This window comes from Hoplias malabaricus, chromosome 8 (genome assembly GCF_029633855.1).
Source record: "Hoplias malabaricus isolate fHopMal1 chromosome 8, fHopMal1.hap1, whole genome shotgun sequence".
NCBI lineage: Eukaryota > Metazoa > Chordata > Actinopteri > Characiformes > Erythrinidae > Hoplias > Hoplias malabaricus.
In genome coordinates, this window is record NC_089807.1 from 16,135,163 (window position 1) to 16,152,653 (window position 17,491).

General features: G+C 37.1%; 1 protein-coding gene across 1 annotated transcript; it reads left to right on the forward strand.

Annotated features, from left to right (window-relative positions):
- Positions 1–1,075: 1,075 nt before the first annotated feature.
- pitx3 (paired-like homeodomain 3) lies at positions 1,076–17,049 on the forward strand. Its single transcript, XM_066679336.1, has 4 exons — positions 1,076–1,150; positions 8,254–8,381; positions 11,792–11,997; positions 15,018–17,049. Exons 2-4 carry the CDS (start codon positions 8,273–8,275, stop codon positions 15,585–15,587), a joined length of 885 nt encoding a protein of 294 aa, XP_066535433.1. The 5' UTR covers positions 1,076–1,150; positions 8,254–8,272; the 3' UTR covers positions 15,588–17,049.
- The last annotated feature ends 442 nt before the right edge of the window (positions 17,050–17,491 follow it).

The following is a 17,491-nucleotide window of genomic DNA, read 5'->3' on the forward strand; positions in this document are numbered from 1 at the left end:
TGCTGTATATGGCTGGCCCCAGATTCTATATTTTTGTGTTTTGATGTTTGGTAAACTTAAGGTTATTGGAGTGGCTTTCAAAATAAACAGTCAATATAAACACCTTTTATCTACTGTTCCTTTATAATATATGTGGTTAATGATAAAATATGAAATACTGACCTAGATTTTAAAGTTGCATTTGAGTATACTACTTCAGGACTACTGCATATCCTTAAAAATTGTAATATTTTTTTAATCACTGAAAATCTTGTACTCATTATAGAACGGGAACATTAGCTCATTGTGATAACTGTAATGCACTCCTTGAAAATTAGTGAAGAAGAACCTTGGGGCAATATTTATTTTAAAGGTTCACCACAGATTTAAAGCATTATCTACATGAGAGAATCGCCGAGAAAGAGAGAAGTATTGAATTCTAAGTGAGGTCTGTTGTATTAGCTGGATGCTACAAGTGCTACATGTTCATCTGAAAAGCTAATGACCTCTTAAGTTTGCAGCAGAACTGTGATAAAGTCTTTGACATCTTTAGACACAAGGGTCAAGTCCCAGAAGTGCAGTAAACGTCCAGCACGTCCATTACTCCTCCGAACAAGCACGAAGACATGTTTTGGCTGTGAATGTGGGCTGAGAGAGGCTACAACAATGTACTTCTTAACCACAATAGAAGAAACGGCGCTAAAAAATATAAAACTACTTGAAAATCGAAGTGGCAACTTGGAGTGTAATGCTAGATTTTGTCGATTGTAATCCGGTTATAGTAAGCAGACAGCAGCGTCGTTTCTGATAGTTCTTACCCCGCCTTTGTAAGAGCGCGAAACGTAGCTCGATGAGAGAGAGAGAGAGAGAGAGAGAGAGAGAGAGAGGGGTGGGCAGTCCTTTCTTCTACTCTGGACCTGTCGCACAAGATATTTAACATAAAGTCAGTCCCCCTTCTGCATGGGGATCAAGCCTTCACTTTCCTAGCGGCAGCCCTTATGACAGACACACGTGAGAGTAGAGAAGGAAGGGAAGGAAACGGGAGTTTTCGCTTTGTATTTCGCAGTCCGAGGAACTTTCTACATGACGGCTGAGGGCTACAGCAGTTCAGGACAGCAGCTCGACCAATTTGCGTTTTGCAAGGATTACTTCCACCAAAGCGGGATCTGATGTGAGTAAACTCCGCATTCAGTGCCGTGGTGATGCTCCAGTAACACGAGGTTAGAGCTTATTAGAGCGAAGGACTGGGTGGATGTAGCTCCGGTGAGATATGTAGCATCATACTTATCATCGGTGAAGCTTAGTGTATTCTGTAATGGACGTGAATGAAGCTGAATGCCGTGTGTTAAGGAACAAGAATGAAGTTTAATGAGAGCAGTGTCGTTAGTTCATCGGACAGTAGCATCCACAAGAAAGCCTGGTCTGTAGCAAGCGCTAAATATCTGTGACAAACACATCATCGTAGTGATGTAGCGCAACATATAAAATCAACTGACTTCTGCTATTTAGTTAATGCGTAATGTGTTAAACATCCACATAAAAAAAGTTCAAATTATTTAAAACACAACAGGTTACGACTTTTTTTTTTTGTTTTTTTATTTTGCGTTCGGTCACTATTATGCTTACGTTTCGTTATAAAATGCCCTGACTTTGTATAGCCTTTAACACACCTCGACATGTCTAGGATTTTACTTTGAGGCTTTATATTGTAGTGAATGTTTTATTTTGGTTAATATATAACCAATTAGCCTTGTTGTGCCGCGCATAAAACTTAAAACAAATTTAATCAGGGTAATTTTAGAGCTACATTCGACCAGCTCAGAGAATCTACACCACCGTCCTGAGTCCGATTCAAAAATATATTTGCCAATTCAATTGCATTCATAATCGTCTACAACTTGTTCATAGTGAACCATCTGTAAAATAACGCAGATTAAAATTCCCGTTGAGATATATGTTCGTTGTCTGTTATTGATGTCTACAGGGGTTCCACGTGAATGAGTCGCTCCGGTTTATTTCCCCCTGGTTAAGCTCGAATAGTTTTATTATAATGAACGTTATTCACGTTTTAGTGGGGTACATTTTTTAACCCATAATAATAAAAGCATCACACTTTCAGTGACTTTCGTGAGCCCTACTATTACAAATTTGACTATATCTCTGATTAAATTCTCAATTGTTTGAAGTGAGAATACCTCAGAGGTCAAAAATATTTGCGGGATCTGCTCAAATTGATAGGCGGCAGGTGCTGAAGCCGCAAGAGACAGAGAGAGAGAGAGAGAGAGAGAGAGAGAGAGAGAAAACGTATTCACACACTCACTATTCTCCAGTACAGCTGCTTAATTGTTCTTTTACAGCGTACACTTTTTATAAACTTCAAAGACGCAATAGAAAATCGGGAAAAATTTGGTAGTGGAACTGTTGGTAACGGTAATCATTAAACATTCACGGTTGTTACAATAAAAATAATAATTATTATTATATATAATTAAATTATTATTATTATTATTATTATTATTGAAGTGTAAACTATAAATAAATTATCTCTACAAACTGAATGTGAGAATTGTGTTTCATGTGAGGATATTTACAAATTATTTTAAAATATAAAAAAATAATATAATTCAGGCCTATATACATATTTCTCGGCATTGTTATGCCAATACCCCGTACAAATAAGTACTAATTTTATTAGATTTATTTGTGCACTCAGTTCAGAATATACACCATGTAGCCTAATTTACCAGATTGACATTTTGTACGTGTTAGAAATTTTAATGAATATGCTCCAGAGCAATTATTTCTGCTCAAATGCAAAATATGCAAAGAGAATTTTAAATGATCCAGATTGTGTTTTGCAAGGTAAGGCGATTGTGTTATTAATATTATGAACAGCCTTTCAAAGTAAGCTTCAATGTCCTATAGTTTTATCAGTTGGTTTTCAGTTTGTTTGTTAGCTTGTACTGATTATTTGAAGTTATACATCATCTGTGATAGAAGCACCTCAATTATGCAGCAAGCAAAGCATCGTCACTTCCAGCTTAGTCTCAGCGTACTCATTCCTCCCCAGGGCAGCTTCTCAGTGAATGCTGAGTTCACTCTACAGACACATGTGGATCAGAGACCGACGGTGAACTCGGAGTAAACTGATGACCGCAGGCCTGTGGCCATGCTTGTGTGAAGGGAGTTTAAAGCTGCATAATCAAACTAGTGCATTAATCTGGAAATGTGTATGATAATTGGACGAAACAAAACGTACTTGTAGCTCCCTTCCTCATATTGTTTCACCACATATTTAACTCTCTGTCCTAGTGTTGTTTCTCTATTAGCCTTTGCATGCCGTTTGCTTGTGAAGATGCTCTGCTCGTGCAGTATTCCGTGAGCAATAAAAGGGACATCTGTATCTCAGTCCAGAGATTAATAGCGCGTGTATAAACATGAGCAGCATGATTGTGAGAGGAGTGCTCCGAGTGCCTGCAGTTACACCGCTATACAGAGATAGAAAGCATGAGAGAGAGAGAGAGAGAGAGAGAGAGAGAGTAGAAGAAGAAGAAGAAAAGGCGCGCTTTAACACACACGGGCAAATGCAAATGGATGTTAGGAGGGTAGAAATTAACATCTACAAACATTGGGTGGAAATTCCATCTGCCGCCAGCTCGAGTGGGTCCTTAATAAGTTCTCAGACAGCAAAGTGACACACATCTTAATCAACTCTTAATCCGAGGAATTAATTCTGGACGCGTTTATGAATAATTCCCAGCCTAATGCCGCAGCCCGTGGAAATGCGCTCGGTCTGCCTCCGCCCAGCCAACAGATGGACCGGCCAATCTCCCAAAAATTGAGAGGATTTCCCCGCGTTATCTTCTCTCTTATTAGATATAGATTTTAATGAGATCGATCGCTCATATGCAAACTGCTGCATTATCAGCTCACCTGCTCCAAATGAACCCTGCCTTGCTTCCTTTCCACGCGCTCTTCTTAATGTAATGTAATGTAACGTGTGTATGACGTTTTCTTTGCGTGTGAAAACATTGACGTGTGATTGATACTGTAACTTTGGATGATAATAAATTCCTATTAATCTGGACATAGGCATAAATGGCTATGAAATGTGTTTTAAAAAGTTGGAAAAAATCAACCCACAACAAATCTATTATTAATATTATAAGTCGTATTAGTAGTAGTAGAAGCAGTAATAATAATAATAATAATTTTCGCCTTCAAGCACATAGATTTCCCATTATAATGTTGGGCCTGGTGCTGGCCTGAAATTTCTCTATTTTGCTTTTCTACATATAGTTCTGAATCATAATTTAATAATAACATTATTATTATTATTATTATTATTATTATTATTATTATTATTAGTTATTATTATTTATTTATTTACTTATTTAATTTTTACAGTGAATATTCGCCCAAGTCAAAAAGACTCTCTCTCTCTCTCTCTCTCTCTCTCTTTCTTTCTCGCTCTACTTCTTGTAGTCAGTGTTAAACTAAAACTGATTTTTTTACATGGAAATCCAAACTTTTTTTCTCAAGTCTTCGTTATTCACTCATTGAATAATGTAAATAAATGTCATTCACAATGTCGAATGGGATACAATTAACACTGACATTTAGCGGTACCGTGGCATTTTATTCACTATCCAAAATCACTAGCACACATACTGAAATGATATTTTCACACATATTGAAATGTTTGATTGTCGTTTCCTTCCTATACTTTGTGTTTGTGTGTACTTAATGCAAGGTACTCTTTTTAAAACTGTCGTAACATAAAAATCGTACAATATGTCATCAAGTAGCATTTTTGTATCACTTGCAGGTAATAACCTTCTGTGACGTAGCTTATAGAGGGGTTGAACACTTTGGACGTTGTTCTGATGAAAATCATTCTGAATGAAGCGTTTTACATCAAACCACTCTGAATGTTTTTTATCCTTAACGGTTTAAAAGACAGATATTTTAAACAAATCAGTGGAATTTACACTGTAAAGCGATTCTACTCCTTGTTAATCTTATAGTCTGATCTAGATTAGAAAAGTGATTCGAATCTATATCACATTGGTGGCTGGCTACCCAAAACACGTCTCAATGGGTTTCAGAAAACATGTATTTTAAATGCCATGGGATGTTGGACTTTTATTTTGACAGACGTTGGTGATAGATTCACATTCGTCTACCACTGAACTGTGACAGACAAAAGTTTTTGAAATATTTTTGGCGTTTGAATCCTGAACAATTTGGTCGAGACTTTAATGACAATCTCTAACCGTGTGTCCAAATGTGACCAGCACTTCTGTATAGTACAGTAGAGTAAAGTAACTGAGGGGAACATACGCTCCTGTGTAAATGTTGGAAATGTAGTTCCTCTCAAGGGACGCAGTCACACCTTGTTCTTGAACAAATCCCCGTACACATTACTTTCTAATTCCAGTCAGAATAAAACCAGGAGGGACTGCGACCACCAATGTGTTCAGGATGTGACAAAGTCCCCCCTCAGCAGAGCATTCCTCCTGAGACCCTCAACGGTCTCCTGAATGCACTGACCTGCTATGAAATATATAATCAACACACACTCTATGTGCTTACACTCTACAAAAACACCTAGGCCAAATATTTTAAAAGCTTTGCAACAAAATAAATATTTTAGAGAATCCATCTGAAATTAGTGCAAAGAAATTTTTAAAATATCCAAATGTAAAGATTTCCAAGCCATGAGTTTGTGTTTAAAACAAAGTCTCTGCTGCAGTGTCTGAAATGGTTGTGAGTGTGCCAGATACATTCCTGTTACATGTTTCACTTCTCACAGATAATAGCTGGCTCTTGTTTCATGGGAAGTTTTTAGTTGATCCCATACATCAATCAGTGCTCTTCAGCAGCAAAGCATATTCTCTTACTGTGATCAGGTAATGAGATCAGGACATGCTGTCATTCAGACAATCGAAGAGATGACTCATGAATACAATTTAACACACACAATTTCAGGCATGAGTTTATGTTATAAATAACCTGCCTTGGGTAGAATAAATGTGTTGTGGTGTGACAGGATCAATGCAACCATATTTTACTTAGAAATGTACAAAATTGTAAAGATCTCTCTCTCTCTCTCTCTCTCTCTCGCTCTCTCTCTCAATTCACTTTTATTGTCCATTAAACCTAGTTTTGGACATAATAGCAATGCCTGAAATTATTCCTCTGTCCAAATTTATTACAGTTTAGATTTAGCATGGCCAAAAAATCAAAAGATTAAAAAAAAAGGTAAAACATAAAAGGCATTTTTTTGTTTTTGTTGTTGTTTTTGAATAAAAGCAAACTAATATATGTCTTTCCCAGTGTGTCAGGTCTCTGCTAATCTCCGTACTGGGGGTCCCCCTTGAATACTGATTACTACATGATTTCATGAAAATAAACATTGATATGTTCAGACCATCTTCAACCTATGCATAGCAATAGGATTTTTTCTTTTTCAGAATGGATGAAAGCATGCCATGCAGCTTATACCCACACAATTTAGCATATTTTGCATTTACTGATGGTCACATAACAACAAGGACATATTTGATGGGGCATATTTAGCATTTTTATTACTATTTGTAGTAACACAAGAATGCTGACTTTCTTGTATATCTGACGCTATCAAACTATGCATTTAATTTTCTCTGAATAATGGGCATGTATTTTGCTATTGCTCATTAGAAATGGGCATTATAAACCGTGTAAAGGATTTTTCATTGAAGAATTTTGGCTAAATTACAGTTGGTTCAAATCTAGTCCTTCAGAAATAGGTCTATTGAAATCTTAATTAATAATAGCATTTGTAGAGCAAATGTCTAATAATTTATATATATATATAATTATTTTTTATTTTATTTTACCAAGGATCACTATAAAGACAGCTTGAACTCTATGCTGTTAAGATTTTATGATATTCGTTACAACTTTATTATAATTGGTATGAAGTTATATCCTCTCAACGCTGCAAATCAGAAATCACCAGGGTATTTTAAAATAATCGAATTCTGAAAAGTAAAAAAAGTTGATTCAAATGATTTTAAAATGTCAAATCCAAGACTGTATATGTTTTAAGTTATTGTGTTTTTGTCTGTGAGTCTGTGCAGTGAGGTGAGCTTGTGAGCAGGTGATCTCAGTGAGGGCTCAGCTCTGAGATTCATTTCCTCTGCCCTTAGAGCTGTTGTTTTTTTCTGGGCAGTCTTTATCTGAACCGAAGCAGTGAGTTATGTTATTTACGCGGCTCTCAACTCGAGTCCTGAAGCCGTAAGGTGAGGAAGGGAGACTCATATGAGAGGTGTTAACTGCTGCTGTATAAATACACCAGATGTTATTTTAGCACTGTTATTGAGCATCGTTCCTCGCGAACCTGCTGTTTACAGTCGGAGCGACGTGTGTTCGCCCTTAAATCAAAACCAAAATGGCCGAACATATATAAAATACAATTTTAAAAAATGAATTAGTCTCATACATTTCCACAGACCGATAATCATTGAATCTATTATATAATAATGTCAAGTTTATAAATGAAATAAGTGGTTTGTTATAAATGTTAGTCGTGTTAGTACATTTCCAATTATGGTGTAGGCTAAACGCTGGTTTTTAAGAAACGTCCGTTTATCTAAAAAATCGCCCCCCCTCCAAAAAAAAAACATAAAATAAATGAATAAATAAATAAATAAATAAATAAATAAATATTGAGTGAGTGTTACTGAACAGAGGAACCTGGGCGCTCTTTAAACTCCAACAGATGTTGTTGGACCTCTTTGCAAGTATATGTTTATTATAGTTTATTTTATGAACATTTGTATTACGGACATTTAAAAGCACACGAGGTTTTTCAAAGAGATTTTTAACAAAGCTAAATAAATAAATTGATTACTAAAAAAAATAACCAGATTAAATACATGTTTCTTAAAGGGACAATAGAAGTTTATCATTTCTGGGGTAAAACGAAATAGCTTAATGTAAACTCGAAAACCGCGTGCGTCAAAAACTTACGCCAAATACTATAAAAAAAGAGAAATGTTTAAGGTTTTTGTGACGTTTTTCTACCAGCTTACTGGTGGGAAACCTAACCAAAGCAATATTTTACGCAAATAATTTATGACTGCCGCATGTGAACGGTTTAAGGGGGCCGTTAGCGCGTGGGAATATTGATCTAGCTTGTTTTTTTTTCTTATTTATGTATTTGCATGTGTACCTATGCTACTTCGGTTCTGATGCAGTTGCTGTGTGTGTGTGTGTGTGTGTGTTTAGAGTCTACAGGGGCGTTGTTATGGATTTTAATCTGCTGACGGAGGCTGAAGCCCGCAGCCCCGCGCTGTCTCTCTCCGACTCCGGGACTCCGCAGCACGAGGCGAACTGTAAAGGCCAAGACACCAGCGGTCAGTTCTCACTCATTCCACACGCTCGGGCGCGCACACGCAAACACACACGCCTCTGAAATGACAAAGCACTTTCCAAAGGACCTAAATATGGATACAAATATACAAACAAGGAAAAACAAACAAACAAAAACAAATCACAAGAAACTCGCTAAAGTATTTGCAAAAAGGCCGTTGATCAGAAAACAGCACATATCTTCAAAAACATGTCAGTTTCCAAGAGACGTTATTCGTTTTTAAAAAAGAGATGTTGCTCCACTTATTTTTGGAAAATTTTCTTTAATCATGAAGTCTGTCAATTATGTGGGAAAAAATGGACAAAACTGAGATGCTTTTTTGACACGGGATTTGTTAGTGAAATCTGATTTTGTAACCTGATATCACTTCAATAATAACGAGCTTTAAAAAAAGTTACTCGGCTGCTGATTTCTGTGACGTTTTTAATGATGAGTTTTTAACCAGTCTGTAAAGAAAAACATTTTCACTTTTTTATTAAACGGTGCTGTTTTCCGTAATAACCCCAAAGGAAGACACTGAACGTGGTTCTTTTCAGTCACGAATATGCGTGTATTTAGGGCACTTGTGATAACCCTGGAGCTGATAAGCACATCGCAGCTCTTTCATTTCTCTTTCAGAGAGAAACAGAGCCAGCAGCTGATGGTGTTCCCGCCAGTAACTGAACGCAGATGCTGCTTTAGAGAAGTGCCACAGGCTGCTTAAGAAATAAGCTGTACTCTCCCAGCAGCCCAACTGGAGGTCAACGCTCATTTTAATATTAGCTCTTTCAAATCTTTCATTTGCTTCCAGTTTAAAGCCAGATTGGAGCAGACTCAGGGATTTGTTTCCCCTGCACTGATGCTCTCAGACTGACTCCAGAGGGTATAAGCACTGATGGAAACTGAGAAGTGAGAAAAGAAAGGGTTGGCCACTGACAAAATCAAAAAGATTGTCACTTTCTGCAGCTCTTTTATAAAGTGTTTTTTTTTTTTGGTTAAAGCTCCACAGCTAACACATATGCATTGTCAGCAGCACAAAGTTCTATACTTATTGAACTCTTGCCCCTGGATTTTTTTTCCATTTGCATATACTAATTTAAAATATACAAGCACTGTTCTTTTATAGTAAACATTGCAGAATAGTCCTTTAGTCCTTTAAATATTAGGAGTTTTTGTGATGTACCCATATTTACTGTTTTAGAGAAGGGTACATAAACATTGTGGATTTAACAGGATAGTACACTATATGGACGTGCTCATTAAAACTTATGCTTATATTATTTATGAACTATAACTGTTGCAAAGAGTGAAGTACTGATGAGACAGCCTGTTAAAGGCACTGCAGTACAAACCCCTGTTATGAAAGATCAAAGAGAAACATTAAAGAACAGAATATGGACTGGAAAACTTCAGTTATCAAAAACTGTCAGTTTTAGATCTCCTAAACATATAAATCACTAGCAGCGATAAGGGGCCGGCATGAAAGGTGGACATTTGAGTTCATGCAACCCATCGGAGTCCTTCTAGTGTATAGCCCAGTACCAGCAGTTAAATGTAATACTGGCAATGTAGTTTAACAAAAGCTCAGTATGTTCTACAGAATTACACTGTAATGTAGTATTAGATGTTGCCTAATATCCTTTGAAAACAAATCTTTACAAAGCTAAATACATACACAGGCGGAAAACAGAATGGAGCTATCATTTGTATTACAGTTCATTTTCCTGGTATTACTTTGCTCCACAGGAACCATATTGCTTGGATTATTTACTTTCTGTGTATTATTATAAACTGAAATCCCATAGTGGGAGACACGTAGGACATATTCATAAGATATTACACTGCCTGTGAAGAAAAAATAAATAAGCACTTTAAATAATTATTGTGACTAAATCCCCCTGGGGAAAATCTTATAAAATATATGTTATTCTGTACATTTTAAACAGAAGAACACTTTACCATAGCAAATTAACCCTACACTCTCAGAAAAATGTTCACTGTTGTGGTACGTTTTTCTATCACTCAGCAAATGTATCCTCAAGGGTACATTTCAGTAGCTTTAAGGAACATAATTGTATCATATTCTATAATGATTAGAGATGTTATAGTTGTGTTGATTTAATATACTTCATTTCATATCCAGGACTTTTATTATGATTTTCTTATTTGGCAAAGTTCTACAATGAAAGATTACAGATGTCCCCTTCTCCTTCTGGAGAAGAGAATATAATGTACCTTTAAGGAACAAAACTGGACTTTTAAACACGGTTGAACCTTTAAAGATACATTTACAGAGTTTGTACATTTAGTGACCAATATTGTACCTCTACCGTACCTTTTTTTCTGAGAGTGTATAAAAGCAACCTGAAATTTCTAAACATTTATTTATATCTCACACTGTATCAAACTGAAACACAGTAAAGTGTTTGCGGTTGAATTCATATTTAATTGCAGCCCAATGTGGGGAGGGATGTGGAGGCCACTCTTAAATCTTCCTATAACAAGCCTGCAGGCACCAGAGCAAGCCAACAAGCTTTCGTCAGTATGATCCCTGTTCATCACAGCTGGGGAAATGTTTCTGTGAAAAATATGTATACAAAAGTATATAAAAAGTATATAAAGTTAGGAATGACCATATTTTCAGATGACTTCTTGTCATCTGAATCAACCCTTTAAATGAAACTTTTTTTTATAAAAATATTAAATAGAATTATATTTTGTTTTGTCTATAAATTATTTGAGATTTTCCAGATTTATTATTTAGTTTTTTGTTGCAGCTGTTCTCATAGTCTCACATTGTTGCTGAGACTACTGTAAAACGAATGGCATAAATACCTTCATTCTTTACCTCTCAGGCATTTCTAGAAACTTCATAATAAGAGTTAGTGTAGGTGAATAGCGATCTAAAAATGTGTCTGTCATCTGGCATACAACATTGTCCTGCCATATTGGTTTATGGTGACACTGAGTGTTGGAAAGCCTGCTGATCATTTAGAAATGCTTCTACTGTTAAGCCCTTGCCAAACAGCTCCAAACCTGCCCTGTCACTAATGCCTGATCTAGGGATTATGTGGCCAGCTAATTTAGCCCCTTCTGTGAGGTCTTCAGTTTGCAGAAATGTGGTCCACTGAGAGAGGATTTTCCCCGAGACAAAACAATGGATGTTGGGGCCTGCTTTTTAACTTGCCTTTGTGTCCGTTATTATTTCTTTATCTTTGGTATGCTGTTTCTCAACAAAAACATTTTTCCATTGTTCAGGTTTTTCATGCAAATATGTGTCATCTGTGTGTGTGTTTCCATAAGAAAATTGGCATTGACTGTTTAGAGTAAGAGTATATCAGATCAGTGCAAATGTATAGCAGTATATAAAGAGTCACAGCATTTATAGTATGTTTTAACTCTTCTTTTATGCAGATACAGAAAAATCTCATCAGAATCAAACAGATGAGTCTAACCCCGAGGACGGTTCTTTGAAGAAGAAGCAGCGTAGGCAGAGGACACATTTCACCAGCCAGCAGCTCCAGGAACTGGAGGCCACTTTCCAGAGGAACCGCTATCCAGACATGAGCACACGGGAGGAGATCGCTGTGTGGACAAATCTCACAGAAGCACGAGTGCGGGTAGGCACCCTGGGAAACAGAAAACTCAATCTGCAACTCGTTATGCTCAGGGCAATTTACTAATGATATACAGAATTCTTTGGTAGTGCTGTATTGATGCTACATATAGAACAGAATACATTCATTGTCACTGTACATCTGCATTCAGTTTGCAGCTCCCTAAATTTGATATAACTGTGCTGAGTCTGCCTTGATCCAGCACTGAACAGCAAGGTTTATTTACTTAATTCTAAATCATACATCATGCCTACATAAGTACAATACATTACATCAATATAATTAATGCCAAAAAATAAGTATACTTAAAGGCATAAATTAAATTGTATGGTCTATCAGCCACTTAAGTTCTGAGAACAGCTTTGGGGTATGATTCTGTACTTATTCTCATATGGTATCTAAAATGGATATGGTTACATTAAAGATTAAAAATTAATCCCTAAATTATGCAGCAAATTCTTTAAATCATCCTTGTACAAAAACTAATACGCACTAATACTGTCCCTGTTGAATTTCATTTGAGCTACATTCAGATTTTCATTGATACCTGCGGGCAATTCCTCTGGACCTCCAACACTGTGTCTTTGAATTTAGTTGAATTTTCCATTTCTCATGACCCAAGTAATCTCAAATTTAATTTTAATCTTGAGGTCTAGGCTCAGTAGCCTGAACAACAGGCACTTTTTTGTCTGATTTAGTTTTTCTTAATTCTTGGCTAGTTTCCTTTTCTCTGTGAGCGTTTATTGACAGCTTTCAGACCCTTAGCACAGAGTTGTCTTTTTACGAATGAACAGAAACAGCTGTGGTTTTTTTTTCATCTGAAGCAAGGATGGAAACTGATTTTCCCTTTTTTCCTCAAAGATAAATTCTGTACAGTTTATGGGAAAGGGACAGCTTTGGTGTTCTGCTGGTTCTTACATGACTACTTGGAGTCCAAATTCTCTACAGCTCTATAGCTGTTTATTTAATTTACATTACATATACATGTATATATACATCTATGTTTTGCTCTGTAACTGTTAACTAAAAATGAAATTAAAGAAACGTGATCAGGAATATAGCTGACTGCATAATTATAAAATATGTTGGAGTAATCTAAAATGCAGCTAAAGACAGCTAAAGTACATGATCTAATACAGCTGTGTTCATATGAAAACACATGCAAGTCATGTGCAGGTTCAGTTCTGTCCTCTCAAATCACATCCAGGGGTTTTGGTTATTGAAGCATGGTGGGGTAGGCAGGTGGGCTACTGGCCTGATGGATGGCAGCACAGTCACTGCTTTCCTGCCTGACATCTAATGGATCAAATTCATGTTGGACAGAGGAAAGGTCACATAGCATGCAGTCTTGGTTGTTATTTTGAAAGAACAACAGGACTGGAGCTGCCCCTGTCCTAATGTCTATCACTGGCCTTCTGAACTGTGCATGTATGCCACTAATCCTAGCTGGACACTCACTCCCGCCACATAGCCCAAATGTATCTTCTGTCATGATGATTTATGCAATTGAATGAGTGTGTTCTAATACACACTCAAAGCCTAAATCATGGCCCTGACCTAATGCCAAGCTGACCCAGGCTGCCTTTAAAGAACTAAATGCTAGGCCACACACAGTAGTAAGTGGTTTTCTTAAAGAACTTTAACCATGCTGCTGCTGCTGTTGGTCACTGTGCTAGACATCACCCTCCCAGCTGTGTAGTATTGTGTGTTTGGGGGGAGTCTTAAGTGGAACTGGCAATGACTAAAATAAACAAAGTCAGACATTCAGTTCAGTAAGCGAAGAACTAGCCAAAAGCCTTAGACTTTATTATTAAATGGCACAGTATATCTGTCATGATATAGATGAGAAACTAAATAAAGACCAGAGCCATGCTGACAATCCAGCTAACATTTGACATTCAGTTATTTCTGTGAGGCCTTAAACACCACTGCCAAACACAAACGTCATTGGAAAAGTAGGAGAATGCTTCAAAGAGAAGGAGATTCCCTAACTCTTAAAATAAGCTTGTATTAGGTGCGTTGAAAATAAACACAACCACAATACAACCCTGTGGATTACTACACTCAGGCTCCATTATGCATAGGAGCTTCTCACAGTGATAGTAAGTGAGTGCTCTATCAAGGTGAAATGGCGCTACTTTCCTCTTCTCTTAATATTATGCATCATAATCAAAACAGGTTTCATTCAAACACAACGACTACATTTATGTATTTGCCATTTTTAGTATCTGACCAAAAAAATATTTCATAAAACGCCCACCTATTAGTGAGCATTAGATGGATTTTCCAATATTCTGTTAACGACAATTGGATTTCATTCTTTAATTTTAATCTACATTTCAGCTCAGTGTATGCTTAAGAAAACAGATTTGGAAAAGCTAAACTCAATATTTTCTTTTAAAATTTGCAATTAAAACTTTAATCCACCCATATCCTCTAAAAATAGGGTCTTAAATTTGACTAATGTGCGCGAAGCTCTATCCTGACATTTCTCATAGGAGCAGCTCATAATAAGTGAATAATTTAGTTTTAATAAATCAAAGCTAATATGGTTTGATAATTCATAGGCCTGTTTTTTTCTACCAGAACTTTTTACTTTTTCCTTTTTACTTCTGTAGTTCTCTCCTGATATAATTTTTCAAACTGAGACATAGGTACGCCCTGTTGCTGTATGAAAAAAAAAAATAAAGTCATATATTGTTTCAAACCTTGAACTTTTCAAATATTTTCATTGTATGAATAATTACAGGATTTTCACACAACACACATTATAGACCATTTTCAAATGTTCTTTTTTTTCATGATGCATGTTTTTGAAAGCGAACTTTAATAATAAAAAATTCAATGTCTTATTACGATATAAACATTACAGTATAAAAATAATTTACTTTAATAATTTAAGGATAAAGAAATAAAAAAGGAATGAAAAAAGTCAACATTTTCAATATTGTTCAGAATTGTTCAACATCTTAGAATTAACCTTTCAAAGTTTTGACTTTGTTCCTCTTTGCCCTTGAATGCAGGTATGGTTTAAGAACCGCCGAGCCAAGTGGAGAAAGCGAGAGAGGAACCAGCAGGCTGAGCTCTGTAAGAATGGCTTTGGCGCTCAGTTCAATGGACTAATGCAGCCATACGACGACATGTATTCTGGCTACTCCTACAACAACTGGGCTACCAAGAGTCTGGCCAGCAGCCCTCTATCAGCCAAAAGCTTTCCCTTCTTCAACTCCATGAATGTAAGCCCCCTGTCTTCTCAGCCCATGTTTTCCCCACCCAGCTCCATCCCTTCTATGAACATGGCTTCCTCCATGGTGCCATCGGCAGTGACAGGCGTACCAGGCTCAGGTCTGAATAACCTAGGCAACCTGAACAACCTGAACAGCCCCTCGCTCAATACAGCAGCAGCAGTGTCTGCAACAGGCTGCCCCTATGCCCCTACGGCCAGCCCCTACATGTACAGAGACACCTGCAATTCCAGCCTGGCCAGCCTCCGGCTCAAAGCCAAACAGCATGCCAACTTCACATATCCAGCTGTGCAGAACCCCGTCTCCAACTTAAGCCCCTGCCAATATGCCGTGGACAGACCCGTATGAGCCCCCTCTGCACTATCAGAAAAAAACGGTACCAAACTATCATTGGGGTGGAATTGGAGCCCCTGACGTCTCTGGGGTAGGCCCTCAGGGGTACATCTTTAATACCTTTAGTCAGGTACACATCTTCTACAGAGAACACATGCTTCTGCATATCTTGGTGCAAAAAAATATATTTATTTTCTGAGTTGGAATCATTCAAGGTAGAAAATGGACTGTGACGTTTTACATTCTATGCCCCCCTCCTCATAGGTTCATCTCAGTTAATAAATAGAAATTGTGCACTAAAATGGTCAGAAGGTGAACTTTTTAAGCTTATAGCAAATGACGTGTTAATTGTCACTTAACTGTAATTGTACAGAGTTCAGTTGCAATTCTCATTTTAAAGTTTCATTGACTCCATACTCCTTGTTCTGCCTCTAAGCATTATATTTTAATTCCCTATTTTAAATATATTTGGTTGACAAGCTACCAAATTATCACCTTCTCAAATTAGTAGTGTAACTTTATAAAATAATTTAAAGTACACAATTAGATAATTGAGAGTATATTTATGTGGTTTGTACCTCAATGAGCAAAAATGTACTTGTAGAGTACCTTTTTTTCTGAAAGTGTGCCTGACCAGTCAAATTCCTCATCCTTAATCTCAAACCCACTCCTAATTCAACCAACTGTTTAATTGTGAGGCATCACCCAGCACTATGGACTGGTTAAGAACATGTGGCATCTTGAACAAGACTGAAGTGCCATAGGAATAAGCTTCATGAGGAACTAAGAGAAATGAACTCGCAATGGACCATTGCCTCAAAGGACTCCATCAGAACCTGACACTTTGATGCTGAACCGACCAACTGTTGACACGAGGATCTCTACAGTTCCTCCACTGCATGACTAGAGAGCATTACAGAGAAGAGGACTCCGAGGCTCTCTTTACTGCACTGGTAGGACAAACCTTGCAAGGCCAATTTAAAATGTCCAAAAATGCTTCTGGCCACCAAGGCACATGCATTCGCATTACAAGCGAAAGGATGTACATAATGGACTTTCTGTTTTTGTATGTGACAAAAAAAATCACAAAAAACTATATATGAATCGTAGTACTTTAAAGATGAGATAAGCATGTTCCTCAAGAGCAGAACCTGGGCCATGAGTACCTCCTTAGGAATTTTAATCTTTGTTGTGAATTCCATTCACCTAGGTTAAGAGGTCAGAGGTCAGAGGTTGCTGTCAAATGGAAGATGAAAAGTAGCAATGAGTAGTTTGAGAGAAAAACAAATAAGTACATGAGTAAAATTATGTTCCAGCTCAGTTGGAACCCAGAAAATTAGGAATTTTTTTAAAGAAAAAAAAAAAGCCATTGAATATATAGTTTTGTGTGGTGTTCTAAAAAAAAAGGGAGTCTATGACTGTAAAATAATGTATGTAAGAGTGCAGTTGTTATAAAACAAGCTTTTTTTTTGGTGTAGCCTGCTTTGTCTCATTAAAAGGAAAATAAAGAGTTATTTGTTTTATGAGTAACTAACACACTGAAATAATATATGATTCCGAGACCATTATTAGATCTCCAAGTATGTTTTGCCACCCATGTCATTCAGCACATTGTCCAGGTCAAATATCCACAAGCATCCTTGTGACATCCATAGCAACATTACCTAAGCATCATGACAACATCATACAGCTGGACTGGAGAAGGAGGGTGAGGGATATAGAGGTTCCTGTTGACTCGTCACTGATCTGTTTGACCTACAGGCTTGGAGGGGTCTTCAGTGCAGGCGGCACTTTCTCTTGAACATTCGGTTGTGTGGGGGGCTGTGGGTGTGGGGGTAGGATTTTTGGTGCCATGCCTTCTCTGCTCTGATGGAGCATGGCCAACATTACATAAGCACATAAGAGGATCCCTCAGAGTA